Source organism: Bufo gargarizans, chromosome 8 (genome assembly GCF_014858855.1).
Source record: "Bufo gargarizans isolate SCDJY-AF-19 chromosome 8, ASM1485885v1, whole genome shotgun sequence".
Taxonomy (NCBI): domain Eukaryota; kingdom Metazoa; phylum Chordata; class Amphibia; order Anura; family Bufonidae; genus Bufo; species Bufo gargarizans.
Window position 1 is genome coordinate 75,271,179 of NC_058087.1, and position 20,813 is coordinate 75,291,991.

Sequence of the window (20,813 nt, forward strand, 5' to 3'; positions counted from 1 at the left end):
AGCGCTGGAGGGGTTAAAAAAATAATAATAATAATTTAACTCACCTTAGTCCACTTGCTCGCGTGGCCGGCATCTCCTTCTGTCTTCATCTTAGCTTTGTGTAGCAACAGGACCTGTGGTGACGTCACTCCGGTCATCACATGATCCATCACCATGGTAAAAGATCATGTGATGGATCATGTGATGACCGGAGTGACATCACCAAAGGTCCTTGTTGCTACACAGAGCTAAGATCAATGCCGGGCTGCGCGAGCAAGTGTATTAAGGTGAGTTAAATTAATTATTAACCCCTCCAGTGCTATTTTACTATGCATTCTGTATTCAGAATGCTATTATTTTCCCTTACAACCATGTTATAAGAGAAAATAATAATGATCGGGTCTCCATCCCGATCGTCTCCTAGCAATCGTGCGTGAAAACGTGCGATTTTCACGCAGCCCCATTCACTTCTATTGGGCCTGCGTTACGTGAAAAACGCACAAAGAGGAGCACGCTGCGATTTTCACGCAACACACAAGTGATGCGTGAAAATCACCGGTCATGTGCACAGCCCCATAGAAATTAATGGGTCAGGATTCAGTGCGGGTGCAATGCGTTCACTTCATGCATTGCACCCGCGCGGAATACTCGCCCGTGTGAAAGGGGCCTAAGGGTCAGGTGACCGTGTGTAGGGCAGTTGGGATATGAGAAAGACCTGCAGGCTTCTATTGGCTAATGTAGGTCATGTGATGGTGCCATATTTGCATTTGTTGGGAATATCTCAGGAACGTTACGCGCTAGAGAGCTGAGACCCGGTCTAAAACTTTTCCATACACCTGATGTACCCGTGTACCAAATTTCGTGATTGCAAATGCGACCCATTTACAATCATGCGACCTATTTACATGTCGTAGTTTTATTCTGGCCGCCTCTTTGCTGTGCTGTCACCGGAACTCCAGCCAGCCCCATTATAGTAAATGGGGCCGAAGCGTAGTCCGGGGCCACAAGTGCACTAGCGACAGCACGGATTTTGTTTCTGCATTGTATGGGGTCGCAGAGCGATGGTCGGTGTGCGATGTGCGTGGCCGACAGGAGCGATGGTCCGTGTGCGATGTGCGTGGCCGACAGGAGCGATGGTCCGTGTGCGATGTGCGTGGCCGACAGGAGCGATGGTCCGTGTGCGATGTGCGTGGCCGACAGGAGCGATGGTCCGTGTGCGATGTGCGTGGCCGACAGGAGCGATGGTCCGTGTGCGATGTGCGTGGCCGACAGGAGCGATGGTCCGTGTGCGATGTGCGTGGCCGACAGGAGCGATGGTCCGTGTGCGATGTGCGTGGCCGACAGGAGCGATGGTCCGTGTGCGATGTGCGTGGCCGACAGGAGCGATGGTCCGTGTGCGATGTGCGTGGCCGACAGGAGCGATGGTCCGTGTGCGATGTGCGTGGCCGACAGGAGCGATGGTCCGTGTGCGATGTGCGTGGCCGACAGGAGCGATGGTCCGTGTGCGATGTGCGTGGCCGACAGGAGCGATGGTCCGTGTGCGATGTGCGTGGCCGACAGGAGCGATGGTCCGTGTGCGATGTGCGTGGCCGACAGGAGCGATGGTCCGTGTGCGATGTGCGTGGCCGACAGGAGCGATGGTCCGTGTGCGATGTGCGTGGCCGACAGGAGCGATGGTCCGTGTGCGATGTGCGTGGCCGACAGGAGCGATGGTCCGTGTGCGATGTGCGTGGCCGACAGGAGCGATGGTCCGTGTGCGATGTGCGTGGCCGACAGGAGCGATGGTCCGTGTGCGATGTGCGTGGCCGACAGGAGCGATGGTCCGTGTGCGATGTGCGTGGCCGACAGGAGCGATGGTCCGTGTGCGATGTGCGTGGCCGACAGGAGCGATGGTCCGTGTGCGATGTGCGTGGCCGACAGGAGCGATGGTCCGTGTGCGATGTGCGTGGCCGACAGGAGCGATGGTCCGTGTGCGATGTGCGTGGCCGACAGGAGCGATGGTCCGTGTGCGATGTGCGTGGCCGACAGGAGCGATGGTCCGTGTGCGATGTGCGTGGCCGACAGGAGCGATGGTCCGTGTGCGATGTGCGTGGCCGACAGGAGCGATGGTCCGTGTGCGATGTGCGTGGCCGACAGGAGCGATGGTCCGTGTGCGATGTGCGTGGCCGACAGGAGCGATGGTCCGTGTGCGATGTGCGTGGCCGACAGGAGCGATGGTCCGTGTGCGATGTGCGTGGCCGACAGGAGCGATGGTCCGTGTGCGATGTGCGTGGCCGACAGGAGCGATGGTCCGTGTGCGATGTGCGTGGCCGACAGGAGCGATGGTCCGTGTGCGATGTGCGTGGCCGACAGGAGCGATGGTCCGTGTGCGATGTGCGTGGCCGACAGGAGCGATGGTCCGTGTGCGATGTGCGTGGCCGACAGGAGCGATGGTCCGTGTGCGATGTGCGTGGCCGACAGGAGCGATGGTCCGTGTGCGATGTGCGTGGCCGACAGGAGCGATGGTCCGTGTGCGATGTGCGTGGCCGACAGGAGCGATGGTCCGTGTGCGATGTGCGTGGCCGACAGGAGCGATGGTCCGTGTGCGATGTGCGTGGCCGACAGGAGCGATGGTCCGTGTGCGATGTGCGTGGCCGACAGGAGCGATGGTCCGTGTGCGATGTGCGTGGCCGACAGGAGCGATGGTCCGTGTGCGATGTGCGTGGCCGACAGGAGCGATGGTCCGTGTGCGATGTGCGTGGCCGACAGGAGCGATGGTCCGTGTGCGATGTGCGTGGCCGACAGGAGCGATGGTCCGTGTGCGATGTGCGTGGCCGACAGGAGCGATGGTCCGTGTGCGATGTGCGTGGCCGACAGGAGCGATGGTCCGTGTGCGATGTGCGTGGCCGACAGGAGCGATGGTCCGTGTGCGATGTGCGTGGCCGACAGGAGCGATGGTCCGTGTGCGATGTGCGTGGCCGACAGGAGCGATGGTCCGTGTGCGATGTGCGTGGCCGACAGGAGCGATGGTCCGTGTGCGATGTGCGTGGCCGACAGGAGCGATGGTCCGTGTGCGATGTGCGTGGCCGACAGGAGCGATGGTCCGTGTGCGATGTGCGTGGCCGACAGGAGCGATGGTCCGTGTGCGATGTGCGTGGCCGACAGGAGCGATGGTCCGTGTGCGATGTGCGTGGCCGACAGGAGCGATGGTCCGTGTGCGATGTGCGTGGCCGACAGGAGCGATGGTCCGTGTGCGATGTGCGTGGCCGACAGGAGCGATGGTCCGTGTGCGATGTGCGTGGCCGACAGGAGCGATGGTCCGTGTGCGATGTGCGTGGCCGACAGGAGCGATGGTCCGTGTGCGATGTGCGTGGCCGACAGGAGCGATGGTCCGTGTGCGATGTGCGTGGCCGACAGGAGCGATGGTCCGTGTGCGATGTGCGTGGCCGACAGGAGCGATGGTCCGTGTGCGATGTGCGTGGCCGACAGGAGCGATGGTCCGTGTGCGATGTGCGTGGCCGACAGGAGCGATGGTCCGTGTGCGATGTGCGTGGCCGACAGGAGCGATGGTCCGTGTGCGATGTGCGTGGCCGACAGGAGCGATGGTCCGTGTGCGATGTGCGTGGCCGACAGGAGCGATGGTCCGTGTGCGATGTGCGTGGCCGACAGGAGCGATGGTCCGTGTGCGATGTGCGTGGCCGACAGGAGCGATGGTCCGTGTGCGATGTGCGTGGCCGACAGGAGCGATGGTCCGTGTGCGATGTGCGTGGCCGACAGGAGCGATGGTCCGTGTGCGATGTGCGTGGCCGACAGGAGCGATGGTCCGTGTGCGATGTGCGTGGCCGACAGGAGCGATGGTCCGTGTGCGATGTGCGTGGCCGACAGGAGCGATGGTCCGTGTGCGATGTGCGTGGCCGACAGGAGCGATGGTCCGTGTGCGATGTGCGTGGCCGACAGGAGCGATGGTCCGTGTGCGATGTGCGTGGCCGACAGGAGCGATGGTCCGTGTGCGATGTGCGTGGCCGACAGGAGCGATGGTCCGTGTGCGATGTGCGTGGCCGACAGGCGCGATGGTCGGTGTGCGATGTGCGTGGCCGACAGGCGCGATGGTCGGTGTGCGATGTGTGTATGTGGAGGGCAGGAGCGATGATCTTTGTGTTCAATGTGTGTGTCAGGCAGGAGCGATGGTCAGTGTGCGATGTGTGTGTCGCGGCGGACAGGAGAGTGGTCAGTGTGCAACGTCTGTGTGGTGGACAGGAGCGACGGTCATTGTGCGATGTGTGTATGTGGAGGGCAGGAGCGATGATCTTTGTGTTCAATGTGTGTGTGTTAGGCAGGAGCGATGGTCTGTGTGCAATGTGCGTGTGGCGGTGTGTGGTGGACAGGAGAGTGGTCAGTGTGTGATGCGAGTGTGGCGAACAGGAGAGTGGTCAGTGTGTGATGTGTGTGTGGCGGACAGGAGCGACGGTCAGTTTGCGATGTGAGTGTGGTGGACAGGAGAGTTGTCTGTGTGCGATGTGTGTGTGGCGGGCAGGAGCGATGGTCTGTGTGCAATGTGCATGTGGCGGGCAGGAGTGATGGTGTGCAACGTGCTCGTGGCAGACAGGAGTGATGGTCAGTGTATGATGTACAGGAGGGATGGTCAATGTGCAATGTGTGTATGGTGGACAGGAAAGATAGTTAGTGTGCGATGCATGTGTGGCGGACAGGAGCGACGGTCAGTTTGCGATGTGTGTGTGGTGGACAGGAGAGTGGTCTGTGTGTGGCGGGCAGGAACAATGGTTTGTGTGCAATGTGCGTGTGGCGGGCAGGAGTGATGGTGTGTGAAGTGCACGTGGCGGACAGGAGTGATGGTCAGTGTATGATTGACAGGAACGATGGTTGATGTGCGTGTGGCAGACAGGAGCAATGGTCAGTTTGCGATGTGTGGTGGACAGGAGAGTGGTCGTTGTGTGATGTGCGTGTGGCGGACAGAAGCAATGGTCTGTGTGCGATGTGTGTGGCAGGCAGGAGCGATGGTCAATGTGCAATGTGTGCATGGCGGACAGGAGCGATGGTCAGGGTGCGGTGTGTGTGTGGTAAACAGGAGAGTGGTCAGTGTGCAATGCGTGTGTGGCGGACAGGAGAGGGGGAGGGTTGCAAAATGTCCTTTTATTTATTTCAGCAGAGGGGAGGGATACAAAACATGATACAATCGCAGGTTACATGGCGATGGCAGTTTCGCGTTGTCCACGCTTCATCTGGCCACGTTTGACTGACCCGCAAGGAGTGACTGCATTTTTATGCGCCCAGTAGTACCACAGGTGCTGACTAAGGGCACTAATTGTGGTGTCTGCATCATAGAGTGGGCGTAACTGCACCCTGGTGTGTCAGCCAAACAGAAACATAGTAACACTTATAATTAAAAGCAATAATCAGAGCAGTCGTATTTATGGATGTCACAGAAAAACACTCATGTCCAGTTTCTCATTTAAACCTAAGGGACCAGTGGCTGCGGTGCATATGATCCAGCGTCCTTCTCTTTTCAATGGAATCTGATTTATAAAAGTTACCACGTCATATTAGATCTGTACATAATGGTGATGTATCTGTCCTCAGGTTTGCTGGACTTGAAATGGTACCTCTTGCTCCCAGAGGGGGCGACAGGGGACGCAATTTATTGAAAAGAGAAGGACGCTGGATCATATGCACCGCAGCCACTGGTCCCTTAGGTTTAAATGAGAAACTGGACATGAGTGTTTTTCTGTGACATCCATAAATACGACTGCTCCGATTATTGCTTTTAATTATATGTGTTACTATATTTCTGTTTGGCGGACACTCTATGATGCAGACACCACAATTAGTGCACTTAGTCAGCACCTGTGGTACTACTGGGTGCATACAAATGCAGTCACTCCTTGCAAGTCAGTCAAACGTGGCCAGATAAAGCGTGGACAACGCAAAACGGCCGTCGCCATGTAACCTGCGATTGTATCATGTATTGTATCCCTCCTCTCTACTGAAATAAAGGGACATTTTGCAACGTTAGGCGAGTGCCGCCATTCATCTATATTCACTGGATAATAATAAGGAAAGCCAGGAATAGGTACGGGACCAGAGTGCACTCACCTTCAGGGTACTTATCTGGGTTGAGGCATTAGTAAGGGACAATGTACGGACATGACTCCCGATGCCGGACCCCTCTATTCCTTCAGTATCTGACAAGCATCAAGTGCTGCTCAGTGGGTCTGCATTCATTTTTGTGAGTCTTTTTGTTTTGGTGTATATTAGGAATGAATTAAAGGGAGTCTGTCACCAACCTGACCGGCTTTAAACGGATCCCATAGTTCAGTGGGACACAAAGACATGACACAGATGGTACCTTTGTTTTGTTTTTCAGATCATCCAAAAAGTTGTTTTTATGATATGCTAATGAGCTGTCGCAAGTGCCCAGGGGCGGAGAGTTTGCTGAAAGTGCCCAAGTTCCCCCGCCTCACTCGCGCCAAACTCCGCCCCTCAGTAAACTCTGGCCAGCCCTGTGGCTCTGTGACTTTATATATCCCTATAGGCCGTTCACGCATCGCTGCCGGGCCCGGGCATGCGCAGTGTTCTGCCCATAGTGGGAAGAGGCACAGAGATATGCAGTGCGCATGCACCAGTTACTGGCGTAAAATCGGCGCATGTGCACTGCATATCTCTGTGCCTCTGCGATGCACAAACGGCCTATAGGGAAATATGATGTCACAGAGCCACAGGGCTGGCCTGAGTTTACTGAGGGGCGGAGTTTGGTGCGAGTGAGGCGGGGGAACTTAGGCACTTTCAGCAGACTCTCCGCCCCTGGGCACTTGCAACAGCTCATCGTAAAAACTACTTATTGGGCAATTTGGATGATCTGAAAAACAAAACAAAGGTACCATCTGTGTCATGTCTTTGTGTCCCACTGAACTATGGGATCGGTTTAAAACTGGTCAGGTTGGTGACAGACTCCCTTTAAAGCTCCTATAGCGGAGCATATTAGGCTACTTTCACACTCGCGTTTTGGCTTTCCGTTTGTGAGATCCGTTCAGGGCTCTCACAAGTGGTCCAAAACGGATCAGTTTTGCCCTAATGCATTCTGAATGGAAAAGGATCCGCTCAGAATGCATCAGTTTGCCTCCGATCAGTCTCCATTCCGCTTTGGAGGCGGACACCAAAACACTGCTTACAGCATTTTGCTGTCCGTCTGACGAAATTTAGCCAAACGGATCCGTCCTGGCACACAATGCAAGTCAATGGGAACGGTTCAGTTTTCTTTACACAATCTGTCACAAATGAAAACGGATCCGTCTCCCATTGACTTTCAATGGAGTTCATGACGGATCCGTCTTGGCTGTTACAGATAATACAAACGGATCCATTCATGACGGATGCATGCAGTTGTATTATTGTAACAGATCCATTTTTTCAGATCCATGACGGATCCGCCCAAAACGCAAGTGTGAAAATAGCCTTAATTAATATTTAATAAAAGATTACTTTTAAACATTCATGCCTTTGGCACCACTAGATTGAATATTGCCTGAATTGAAACACATCTAGGAGACAGTTTTAGGGTACTTTCACACTAGCGTTATTCTTTTCCGGCGCTGAGTTCCGTCCTAGAGGCTCTATACCGGATAAGAACTGATCAGTTTTATCCTAATGCATTCTGAATGGAGAGTAATCCGGTCAGGATGCATCAGTTCAGTCCCTTTTACGTTTTTTGGCCGGAGAAAATACCGCAGCATGCAACATTTTTGCCTTTTTTTCCATCCATCTGGGGCCATTGTCAGCATATGTGAAACAGTAACATTTTATCATTTATTTATATTGATGAAAAAAAAAAATTATATTGATGAAAAAAAAATCTCCACATATTTAAGTCACTTAAAAAAATAACATTCTGGTAAAAAAAAAAAAAAAAAGTGTTAAAAATATGAAAAACTAGTCTGCAGAGAGGAAGGGGAGGAGAAGGAAACGAAACTTAAGCCTCCACACTTACGCTCAGTTCTACGTTTAAAGGGACCGATCAACAAAAAAGTATTTAAATTATTTTATCTTTTTAATGTTTTCTGTGCAAACTTACTAGAGTTTCCCAGCGTACACCACAAAGTGCACCCTGCACCCGTCTGTGCACCGAGACAGTGACACATATCTCCTCACAGCGGAGGAGAGCAAGAAAGCTTCCTGTCAGCAGCACAGACTGAACACTGTCTAAGAAGCCGTGCGGCTGTAGTTGCGTCTTTATCCCTGCCCTGACTGGACTATAATCGGCGCAGTAACCGGGCATGCAGCTCACCATTACTGGCTCCAGGCATTGGGGTCTTCTCCTCACACCAGCGCACTGATAGGCGGCGACTTCTCTCCCTAGAGCAGAGGGAGCGGTGACTGACCGGATCTACTTCCTGTGTTTATCAGTCCTGCATCTGTGGTGCGTAGGCCGCAGCGCACATTCCACACAGCGGGTTTTATTTTGTTTTGTAATTCACTAGCCATGCTGCCGCCTGCTGGAAACCGTCTCTCTGTGTGAACACACTAATACCCCCACTGTGCCCCCCAGAATGAATAATACCCCCATTAGCATCCCCAGAATGAATAATACCCCCAATAATATTAATTCCCCAGTTAGAGCCCCCAGAATTAATAATGCTCCCATCAGTGCTCCTCAAAAATATGAATGTAATGCCCCCTTTAGTGCCTTCAATAACATTAATGCCCCCCAGAATTAAGTGCCCCCATTAGTGCCTTCAATAATATTATTAAATGCCCCAATTAGTGCCCCCCCCCGAATTAATAATGCCCCCCATTATAACCCCCCAGAATTAATAGTGCCCCCCAATAATATTAATGCCTCACTTAATGCCCCCTTTAGAACCCCCCAATAATCTTAATGCCCCCATTAGTGCCACAAGTAATAGTACCCTCCAGAGTTACTAATGCCACCATTAGTGTCCCGACCGCCGACAGTAAATGTAGGTTGTCAGCTGGGCATTTAAAAATGGCGCCCGCTGGCATGCGCAGCGGGAACCTAGCCGCCCGGTGCCTGCTGTTTTTAAGAGCAGACACCCGGCACTAATGTCCTTTTAACCCTCCAGATGCCATGGTTATCTGGATGTGCTTTTGCCCCCCGTGGAGATCTGGGGACCCGGAGCGTGTATGCAGCAGCAACAAAGCATTGAGGCAGCAAAACCTTCCTCAAAGCAATACAATTGAGGGATCCACAACAGGGATGACCATAATCCCATGTGGATCTCTCTATAAGGTACGGGATCCCTCCCTACTATAAAACTAGTGGTATTTTGCTTTTAAAATTATTAGAGTTAAAACAAGATGTCAGAACATGAAGGATGGATCAAACATGGCCGATGGATTATTGCAGCAACACTGTCCCTAGCGCATGAGCGCTTGTCACACCTCTCCCTAAGCTCAGCTCACAGGACAATGGTGGAGACCGCGCAGGATGAGACTTTTATATGGCTGTGATATCACAGGGAATGGCTACCTGCAGACTGGCTGGCTGCACGGCGATATTGGTGACCTCGCATTCCTGGGCTTCTCATTTTTTAACACGTGCAGCCACCATTTTAGGAAACCTGATTCACTACCACGAAGCGCTAGGAAATTCGGCTTCTTTTCAAATCAAAGTTTTCCAAAATTTCGGACTGAATTCCGCTTTTCTCAGGACAGGTCCTCAGTATCTGATCGGTGGGGGTCTGACACTTGGGACCCTGCCAATCAGCTGTTTGACATGGCACCGACACTCACTTCTATGGGCCTAAACTGCTCCTTGGCCACGTGACCGATAAACATATCAAAAGCAGCAAGAAGGCCACAGCTCTACTGCGAGCGCTGGTACCTTCTCAAACAGCGGATCGGCGGGGGTCCCAGGTAACCGATCACATACTGATGACCAGGGCTGGCCTTAGGTGTTCAGGCCTTCTGTGTGAGCTAATCTTGTGGCGCCCCAACCCGGTTCACCTAAACATACACGAAGAGGAAAACCAATCTTTGTAACAAACAGTTTTTTTTATTACAGATAATTTAAGTACAAGTGCAAACAAGTACAATCATACCCAGTGTCACCCATAGCCAGTTTTCTGCCCCCCTTAAGGACACAGGGCGTACAGGTACGCCCTTGTGCCCTGGTACTTAAGGACACAGGGCGTACATGTACGCCCTGTGTATTTCCGATCACTGCCGTGCGGCTGGCAGTGGTCGGAACCAGGTGCCTGCTCAAATCATTGAGCAGGCACCTAGGCTAAATGCGCGGGGGGGTCCCGTGACCCCCCCATGTTGGCGATCGCGGCAAACCGCAGGTCAATTCAGACCTGCGGTTTGCTGCGATTTCTGCAGTTTCTGATCCCCGCGGTCCATGACCGCGGGGATCAGAAACTTTAGGATTCAAAAAATGTTCCAGTAACCCTCCCCCCTGCACCCCTGAGTTATTTGAGCCTGGTGGGAGGTGCAGGGGGAGGGTTGCGGGCGGTGCGGCAGGCAGGATCGCGATCCCCCGCCCGCCTCCCATTGCATAATCGTTGGCGTCTAGTGGGTATACCAGGGTGCCAGCACATTGCTGGCACCCTGGTATAAACGGCTGACATCGGTGATGCGATGTCAGCCGTTTAACCCTTTCCATACAGAGGTCCGTACGGACCGCTGTATGGAAAAGGTTAACAGCTCAGGGAGCTCCCTCCCTCTCCCATCGGGGGGCTGCTGTGCCTTTGCAGCCCCCCGAATGGAGAGGGAGAGAGCTCCCAGGAAGCCCCCCGAAGTCCCGTCCTTCCCCTTCCCCGTCTGCGCAGTTCTGGCCACTACTGAGCAGACGGGGAAGGTTCCCATGGCAACAGGACGCCTTCTCAGGCGTCCTGCTGTCCATGGTTCTGAACAGATCTGTGCTTCAGACAAAGTGTAAGTAAAATACAGTACAGTACAATATATATTGTATTGTACTGTACTGTATTATGCAGACATCAGACCCACTGGATCTTCAAGAACCAAGTGGGTCTGGGTAAAAAAAAAAAGTTAAAATAAAGTAAAAATCAAAAAACACATTTATCACTGATTAAAAATGAAAAAAATAAAATTCCCTACACATGTTTGGTATCGCCGCGTCCGTAACGACCTGATCTGTAAAACGGTCATGTTACTTTACCCGAACGGTGAACGGCATAAAAATAAAAAATAAAAAACTATGATGAAATTGAAATTTTGCCCACCTTACTTCCCAAAAAAGGTAATAAAAGTGATCAAAAAAGTCGTATGTAGCCAAAATAGCGCCAATCAAATCGTTATCTCATCCCGCAAAAATCATACCCTACCCAAGGTAATCGCCCAAAAACTGAAAAAACTATGGCTCTTAGACTATGGAAACACTAAAACATGATTTTTTTTGTTTCAAAAATGAAATCATTGTGTAAAACTTACATAAATAAATAAAAAGTATACATATTAGGTATCGCCGCATCCGTATCGACCAGTTCTATAAAAATATCACATGACCTAACCTCTCAGATAAACACCGTAAAAAATAAAAACTGTGCTAAATAAACAATTTTTTGTCACCTTACATCACAAAAAGTGTAATAGCAAGCGATCAAAAAGTCACAATCACCCCAAAATAGTGCCTATAAAACCGTCATCTCATCCCGCAAAAATCATACCCTACCCAAGGTAATCACCCATCACCCAAAAACTGAAAAAATTATGGCTCTCAGACTATGGAAACACTAAAACATGATTTTTTTTTTGCTTCAAAAATGAAATCATTGTGTAAAACTTACATGAATAAAAAAAGTATACATATTAGGTATCGCTGCATCCGTGACAACCTGGTCTATAAAAATATCACATGATCTAACTTGTCAGATGAATGTTGTAAATAGCAAAAAATAAAAACGGTACCAAAACAGCTGTTTCTTGTTATCTTGCCTCACAAAAAGTGTAATATAGAGCAACAATACTGCCACCCTATCCCGTAGTTTCTAAAATGGGGCCACTTTTTTTGAGTTTCTACTCTAGGGGTGCATCAGGGGGGCTTCAAATGGGACATGGTGTCAAAAAAAAAACAGTCCAGCAAAATCTGCCTTCCAAAAACCGTATGGCATTCCTTTCCTTCTGCGCCCTGCCGTGTGCCCGTACAGCGGTTTACGACCACATATGGGGTGTTTCTGTAAACTACAGAATCAGGGCCATAAATATTGAGTTTGGTTTGGCTGTTAACCCTTGCTTTGTAACCGGAATTTTTTTTTTTAGATGTAAAAGTGAAATTTTGAAATTGTATCTCTATTTTCCATTAATTCTTGTGGAACACCTAAAGGGTTAACAGCGTTTGTAAACTCAGTTTTGAATACCTTGAGGGATGTAGTTTCTTAGATGGGGTAATTTTTGGGTGGTTTCTATTATGTAAGCCTCGCAAAGTGACTTCAGACCTGAACTGGCCCCTAAAAATTGGGTTTTTGAAAATTTCAGAAAAATTTCAAGATATGATTCTAAACTTCTAAGCCTTGTAACATCCCCAAAATGATCCTAACATGTAGACATATGGGGAATGTAAAGTAATAACTATTTTTGGAGGTATTACTATGTATTATAGAAGTAGAGAAATTGAAACTTGGAAATTTGCTATTTTACAAATTTTTGGTAAATTTGGTATTTTCTTTATAAATAAATAAATTTAAAAAAATTACTTCATTTTACCAGTGTCTTGAAGTACAATATGTGAAGAAAAAACTATCTCAGAATGGCCTGGATAAGTCAAAGCGTTTTAAAGTTATCAGCACTTAAAGTGACACTGGTCAGATTTGCAAAAAATGGCCTGGTCCTTAAGGTGAAATAGGGCTGAGTCCTTAAGGGTTTAATCATACCCTGTCGCCTTTACCCAGTCCCCTGCCCTTCTTAATCATACCCAGTGCCACCCTTACCCAGTCCCCTACCCCTGGATAAGGGTGACACTGGGTATGATTAAGGGGCAGGGGACTGGCTTTGGTTGACATTGGGTATGATTAAGGGGCAGGGGACTGGGTAAAGGTGACAGGGTATGATTAAGGGGGCAGGGGACTGGCTATGGATGACACGGTATGATTAAGGGGGGAAGGGTCTAATTGAGGGGGCAGGGGACTGGGTAAGGGTGACACTGGGTATGATTAAGAAGGGCAAGGGACTGGGTAAGGGTGACACTGGGTATGATTAAGAAGGGCAGGATACTGGGTAAAGGTGACAGGGTATGATTAAGGGGGGCAGGGGACTGGCTCTGGGTGACACTGGGTATGATTAAGGGCCTTATAATGTGCCAGTAAAAAGGGACCCCCATAATGCCCCCCAATAATGTGCCAGTAAGTGTCCCCATAGATGCTCCCCCCATCATGTCCCAGTATCATAGTGCCATCTCGCCCCCCCCCCCAAAGTGCCAGTATCAAGTGCCTCTCTCCTTCCCACCCCCCATGTGCCAGTATCAGGTGCCAACCCTCCAAACCTCATGTGCCAGTATCAAGTGCCTCCCACTCCCCCCATGTGGCAGTAACAGTCAGGTATTTAAAAAAAACACTTATACTTACCTCCATGTCAGTGATGCGATGCAGCCTCTTCCGGCCTGTGTCCCGCGCTATATGTCCATATATGGAGTCAGTGCTTGTGTATTTCAGAAAAGTTTCTGCTGGGACTCGAACCCCACGACCTTCTGTATCAGAGGCAAGGCTATAAGAGCTGCATAGCCCAAAAATATGAGACTTCTACTGTAGACTCATTTATAGTTTTGATAGCTAGTGTAAATTCATACACATGACAGCTGCCCCAGTGCACTCAGCTCTGCTATATCTCTATATATGATAGCTGCCCCAACACACCCAGCTCTGCTACATCTATACACATGACAGCTGCACCAGCACACCCAGCTCTGCTACATCTATACACATGACAGCTGCCCCAGCATACTCATCATTGCTATATATCTCTATATACAGTTGCAAGAAAAAGTATGTGAACCCTTTGGAATGATATGGATTTCTGCACAAATTAGTCATAAAATGTGATCTGATCTTCAGCTAAGTCACAACAATAGACAATCACAGTCTGCTTAATCTAATAACACACAAAGAATTACATGTTACCATGTTTTTATTGAACACACCATGTAAACATTCACAGTGCAGGTGGAAAAAGTATGTGAACCCTTGGATTTAATAACTGGTTGAACCTCCTTTGGCAGCAATAACTTCAACCAAACGTTTCCTGTAGTTGCAGATCAGACGTGCACACTGATGAACAGCAAGGCTTTTGGAGATACTTTTAAAACCCTTTCCAGCTTTATGCAAGTCAAGAATTCTTAATCGTAGGTCTTCTGAGAGCTCTTTTGTGTGAGGCATCATTCACATCAGGCAATGCTTCTTGTGAAAAGCAAACCCAGAACTGGTGTGTGTTTTTTTATAGGGCAGGGCAGCTGTAACCAACACCTCCAATCTCATCTCATTGATTGGACTCCAGTTGGCTGACACCTAACTCCAATTAGCTCTTGGAGATGTCATTAGTCTAGGGGTTCACATACTTTTTCCACCTGCACTGTGAATGTTTACATGGTGTGTTCAATAAAAACATGGTAGCATTTAATTCTTTGTGTGTTATTAGTTTAAGCAGACTGTGATTGTCTATTGTTGTGACTTAGATGAAGATCAGATCACATTTTATGACCAGTTTGTGCAAAAATCCATATCTTTCCAAAGGGTTCACATACTTTTTCTTGCAACTGTATCTATCTACTGTATAATGCTATGTTGGTCTGTGGGACCAAAAAAATCCCTTTAGGGATCTCTCTTTAACAGTTAAAAAACTTAACTTTATTATTTATAATATGTACTCACAAACATAGATTAGAGAAAATATAAAGAAAAATTAAAACTCTCAGTTGTAAGGAGTTAGGAGACAAAAATAACTGAACCTGGTTGCCTAGTTTTTGCAACCTTTGTTGGCAATGTCTTTATATATGGCTAGATACAGTTATTGTCTATTATCGCATAGCGTGGTGACTGTTGGTGTGTGGCAGCCTAACCTTTATTTAAGATTCACTTAGAATTCTCATTATGGGTTTAGCACTGGAACTATATGCTTTATTTTATTAGGAGTGCAATTAGAGAACCTTTATTTGAGGCCTCCTGTGTTATCTACTGTATAGTAATACTTAGAGATATATAGATATAGCAGAGCTGAGTGTGAAGGGGCAGCTATTATATGTTTAGCTGTAGAAGAGCTGGGTGTGCTGGGGCAGCTGTCATGTGTATTAGATATAGCAGTGCTGGGTGTGCTGGGGAAGCTATCATATATAGAGATATAGCAGAGCTGAGTGTGCTGGGGCAGCTGTCATATAAAGATATAGCAGTGTTGGGGCAGCTGTCATGTGTATAGATGTACACTGGCTATAACAGCGTCTACAGTAGAAGTCTCATATTTTTTTCATTTAGTGGCTATGCAGCTCTTATAGCTGTGTGGGTAAGTGCTTTGCCTCTGATACAGAAGGTTGTGTGGGTTCAAATCCCAGCAGACACATCTCTCCCTCTCCTGAGGACGGCAATACAGATGACTATGCCTGGGATTCGTTGGATTCGTATCTCGTAAATAAGAAGTGTGCAAGTTGTGACACAGGCAGGGCATCTATAAAGTAGTAAGGGCGCTGCCGGGAGATGAGAGAAGGCCGCCGCCGTCCTGCATGTTGTTACAGTGTGTGGTGTTTGTGGCAGTTGCTACACCGGCCAAGGAGCCTCCTCGCTGTCGGCACAGCCCGGCCAGTCCGGGTGCCCCTGTTGCCATGGCTGGCCCTGCTGATGACCTATCCTGTACATCTCTGAAAACTCCTTTAAATTATAAAATTACCATATTTTTTTTCCCCCATACAGTGAACACTGTAATGGAGACAAAATAATCAAAATGCATGAATCAAAGATTTTTGGTAGCTTCATCTCCCTACAAAAGTTCAATAAAAAGGTAATCAAAAATTCACACTTACACCAAAATGGTATGAGTAAAAGCCAAGCTAGCCCGCAAAGAAAGAGCCCATATACAACTCTGTAAGCGGCAAAATAAAAAAGTAATGGGTGTGAGATAGTCAATCAGTATAAAAATCCTGGAGGCCCCTTTAAGGGGCAAAAAATAATGTACAGAAAATTAATCATGGGCATCATTTCAGTGATTACAGTCTGATTGTTTTCAGCTATCACACAGTGAAAGGGTTAAGTGTGAGATGTTCCCAGTTTAGTCAGACAATCTGTAATTACATAGCTGGTATTTCCACTCTGTCACAACGGGAAGGCACTGTGACTAAGGGCTCATGCACATGAACGTTTTTTGCGTTCAGTATACGGGCCGTATTTTGATTCCGTTTGCGGAACCATTTATTTCAATAGGTCCGCAAAAGATGCGGACAGCATTCTGTGTGCTGTCCGCATCCGTTGCTTCTTTCCGTGGCCCCGCAAACATTTCCTGTCCTATTCTTGTCCGTTTTGCAGACAAGAATAGGCATTTCTATAATGGGCCTCCTGTTCCGTTCCGCAAATTGCGGAAGGCACACGGACGGCATCCGTTTTTTGCAATTTGTGGACTGCAAAAAACGCCACGGTCGTGTGCATGAGCCCTAACTGGTAGCCCGACTGCTTTTCTTACATGGTGTTCCCTTATCTATTCCTTCCCAGGGAAATGCTATATTCCGGCTACATTTACACAGCAGGTTCAGTGCCTGTGGACCGGGTCATATGGGGCACGATTGCAAAATATTTCATCTTCTTTGTAGTTCAGAGATCAGTGTCCTCAAGGTGGTATTAATCTTTTTTAGTTCAGCATCTTATCTATGTCATCATATACGTCATGAGCTGTCATTATAGATCAAGTGTTAATATTTCTGACATTTAACATAATCACAGAAGTATTAATAAATGCTATACCCTTTAATATGTAGTATTAGGTCTCCTGGACACGACTGTATCTGTTTTTGAGTCTGCAAAACGCGGATTTGCTAAATACGGATAACGTCCATTTTTCTAAGTCCCATTTATAAAAATGGCTATTCTTGAATGCAAAAAGGACAATAATAGGACATGTTATTTAATTTGCAGAATGGTCACGCGGATCCACAAAAAAATTGCGGATGTGTGCATGGCCCCATAGGATGGAATAGGTCACTGACCGCAAAAAAAAATGTGAATAGCACACTGAAGAAAAATCTGGTCGTGTGCATGAGGCCTTATAATGCAATATGTGGCTATCCAAAGTTGCATGAGAAATAATGTGTCTGCAAATGGGGAGACGGACTGTCAATGACACCTGTCCTGTCAAAGAGAAGGCACATTAGCTTTAGCTGATGGTGTCAAACTACTTTTCCTCTGTACTTGTGATTCCTACACTGTACAAGGTATATTCTATTATTTTTGGGGTATACACAACTAGGGGCAGACTGGAAACTTAAAGTGGCCCTTTAAAAATCCTAAAAGTGGCCCCCATATTGTAGGTGAGTCCAAATTTATAGAAGGTCTGGCAAAACAACTAGGTAAGTGCCAACACAAGTAGATAGGGGGACATAAGAAGGCGGAGTCAGCAATACCATAGTGCAACACAAAATTCCGCCCAGCAGAACTAAATACCGCAGTGCAGCACTAATACTGCCCCACAAGCTGTCCCTCTGTGGCGGCCATCAATAGCTGCCACATTCTGTCCTCCTCCAGTTGTCTCTAGTTAAGATATGGACATGCAAGGCTGTAGTATTCAACTTTTATAAAGCTGAATCCAGGAGGGCATCTGCAGCCGCCAGGCAGGTACTTGAGTATCAGATCATTATGTACTTGGCTGGCGGCAGTGAGGTGGGCTTGGCCACTCCGCCCCTGTACACAATAGAAGCCTGATGGCCTCAATGCCGAATGTAGATGGGAACTGTATGGATGAGGGATACGTGTAGTGCTCATTAACGTGGGGGTTCTCGACCATTCTGTCTGGTGTGAGGGATGCATAACAGTGCTCGCTTTTTTGAGAACATAACTACTGTATATTGATACTTTATCTTCATTTATTTTAGAAGATTCTGACAAGCTTGATGAACCTTTTTCTATGTATTGGATGGAGCCACCCTAGGAATTTGAATATGGATATGACAGTGAACAACGTGTGGAGACATGCGGGACGGCGATTGAATGCCTGGGATGGTTACATAGTGCACACTATGTATAACATTGTTTTATAGCGGTCGAGAATGGAATAATGGTGTACGATATTTAACTGGCTACACACCCTGGAGTTGGTGACTTGATATATATACGATACCAGATTATGTGTAGGTAGATGGGAGGGTTGTGTCCCATTATAACCACACATCATGAGGGGGAGTGGTGATGGCCACGGGGGACGATATAATCACTTATGCTAATGGCAAAGTTTGATTTTCTTCCCCCATGGCCCTTTCCAAATACCCTGGGTGTGCTGCTACTTTGACTATGTGCACTTGTACACGTTCTGGCTGCGGTATGTTCGTCCGCCTGTCTAAACACATTCACATCCCCATGGTTACTGAATATGCCCCGCCTGTGATGCGACTGGTGCCGAGTCACATGATCTGGCCTCCCTCCCCTCGCTGCCGCGGCTCGTACGGTGCGCTCCAGTGGATGACGCTGCGGTCCATTGGGGTTTCACGTGGGGGCGCGGCGGCGTCGGGGGTGTGGCCAGAGACGTCTGGCTCGGCGCATGCGCACCGCCGACGAGGGGACGCTAACCGTGGTGGAGTGAGACTGTCCATATGTGGTGAGCTCCCTCTTGCTTTTAATATATAATAAGGTACAGCTGTAAGGACAGCTGAGGATTTTTAACCCTAGATGCACTGAGCACTTTTTTATAATGTTCACTAAATGTAACGGACACTGATCCTTTATATATTATAGATGCACACATATATTTATGTACACTGCCATCTTCTGTGATGTTATTATGAACACATTTGTACGCTCTAATATGAGTATATTCTAATGTTTATTATACACTAATGTCATGTGATGATGTGGTCAGAGATCATGTGACTAGATTGAAAACATGTGTAACCACTGATTGTAATCCACTTGTATTGGAGTGTGGGTATATATACCCTGTTATTTGCACTGTTATGTAGCTTGATAAAGGCCTCATTGAGCAGGCCGAAACATCGCTTGGATTAAAGTTTGGGGTCTTCACCCGTTCACTAAAGCTGGAAGTGCTGCCTCGTTATTTATTTTTATATATATATATATATATACACACTGTATATTTATACATATATTGTAAATATATATATATATGTACAGTACAGACCAAAAGTTTGGACACACATTCTCATTCAAAGAGTTTTCTTTATTTTCATGACTATGAAAATTGTAGATTCACACTGAAGGCATCAAAACTATTAATGAACACATGTGGCATTATATACATAACAAAAAAGTGTGAAACAACTGAAAATATGTCATATTCTAGGTTCTTCAAAGTAGCCACCTTTTGCTTTGATTACTGCTTTGCACACTCTTGCCATTCTCTTGATGAGCTTCAAGAGGTAGTCACCTGAAATGGTTTTCACTTCACAGGTGTGCCCTGTCAGGTTTAATAAGTGGGATTTCTTGCCTTATAAATGGGGTTGGGACCATCAGTTGCGTTGTGGAGAAGTCAGGTGGATACACAGCTGATAGTCCTACTGAATAGACTGTTAGAATTTGTATTATGGCAAGAAAAAAGCAGCTAAGTAAAGAAAAATGAGTGGCCATCATTACTTTAAGAAATGAAGGTCAGTCAGTCCGAAAAATTGGGAAAACTTTGAAAGTGTCCCCAAGTGCAGTCACAAAAACCATCAAGCGCTACAAAGAAACTGGTATATAATTCCACATGTGTTAATTCATAGTTTTGATGCCTTCAGTGTGAATCTACAATTTTCATAGTCATGAAAATAAAGAAAACTCTTTGAATGAGAAGGTGTGTCCAAACTTTTGGTCTGTACTATCTATATATATATATATATATATATATATATATATATATATATATATATATAAAATCTAAAATGCCAATAATATGCATAGTCTAAGTTCCCAACTAAACTTTGTAACTTTGTATAATATACATCATGATAAAAATAAAAAAGACAATGGTCAACCCTAAGAAAACTATACAGTGTAAAAAAGATACTAAACAATGTCATACAGATACAAAAATGAATGGAGAATCCCCCTTAGGGCTGCGTAATTACCGGCATTGCGGTTGTCAGTGCCAGCGGGGTACATTGATGTGTCCCCTTCTGACATAGGCGACCTATTGGGTTGGGTTCCATCTCGGCAGATTTGGAGCTCTCCCTACATGCTGGACAACGTAGGATTTACCTACGGCGGCTCTGTAAATTGTTGAGGATGCACATCGCACATTGAATATTCCTATAACAAATACTTATAGAACAATGGGGCAGTTTGCCTTCAAACAACATGGTGGTTTCAGCATAATTGCCAAGAGCGCACGCGCTCTATCGATGTGCTACGCCACACATGATGATGTTAGTCTGGACATGCGCAATGAGGTATCTGAGACGCTCAATGGAGCGCGATGGTCTCTGTGGGCACCATGACATATAGGAGGTAGGATCTTTATGATCTTCATCCGGCATATCAAGTCTCTTTGTCTACTACAGTCTTATAAAAGATGTTTTTTATATATACCTGATGTATTTTATATCATATGGTTATTTGATTTATACACAAGGATATATATGGCACATGTCACTTTACGCACATGCACTTTGTTTACTTTTTTGCACATGTATCAGATGTATTTAATCTAACAATGATTTGAACCACATTGTGATTGGTTGGTCACTTATGATA

General features: G+C 47.5%; 1 protein-coding gene across 2 annotated transcripts in view; it reads right to left on the reverse strand.

Annotated features, from left to right (window-relative positions):
- The window catches only part of CFLAR (CASP8 and FADD like apoptosis regulator), a 67,554-nt gene that overhangs the window by 45,964 nt on the left and 777 nt on the right, over positions 1 to 20,813 (reverse strand). Inside the window, exon 1 of one of the 2 annotated variants that reach the window (XM_044303176.1) lies at positions 8,258 to 8,370. The exons of the other annotated variant lie outside the window; for it this stretch is intronic. Coding sequence (XP_044159111.1) covers positions 8,258 to 8,260 — 3 coding nt within the window. The 5' untranslated portion in view covers positions 8,261 to 8,370. Of the gene's footprint in view, positions 1 to 8,257; positions 8,371 to 20,813 lie in introns of those variants that run through there. 2 annotated transcript variants of the gene reach the window in all.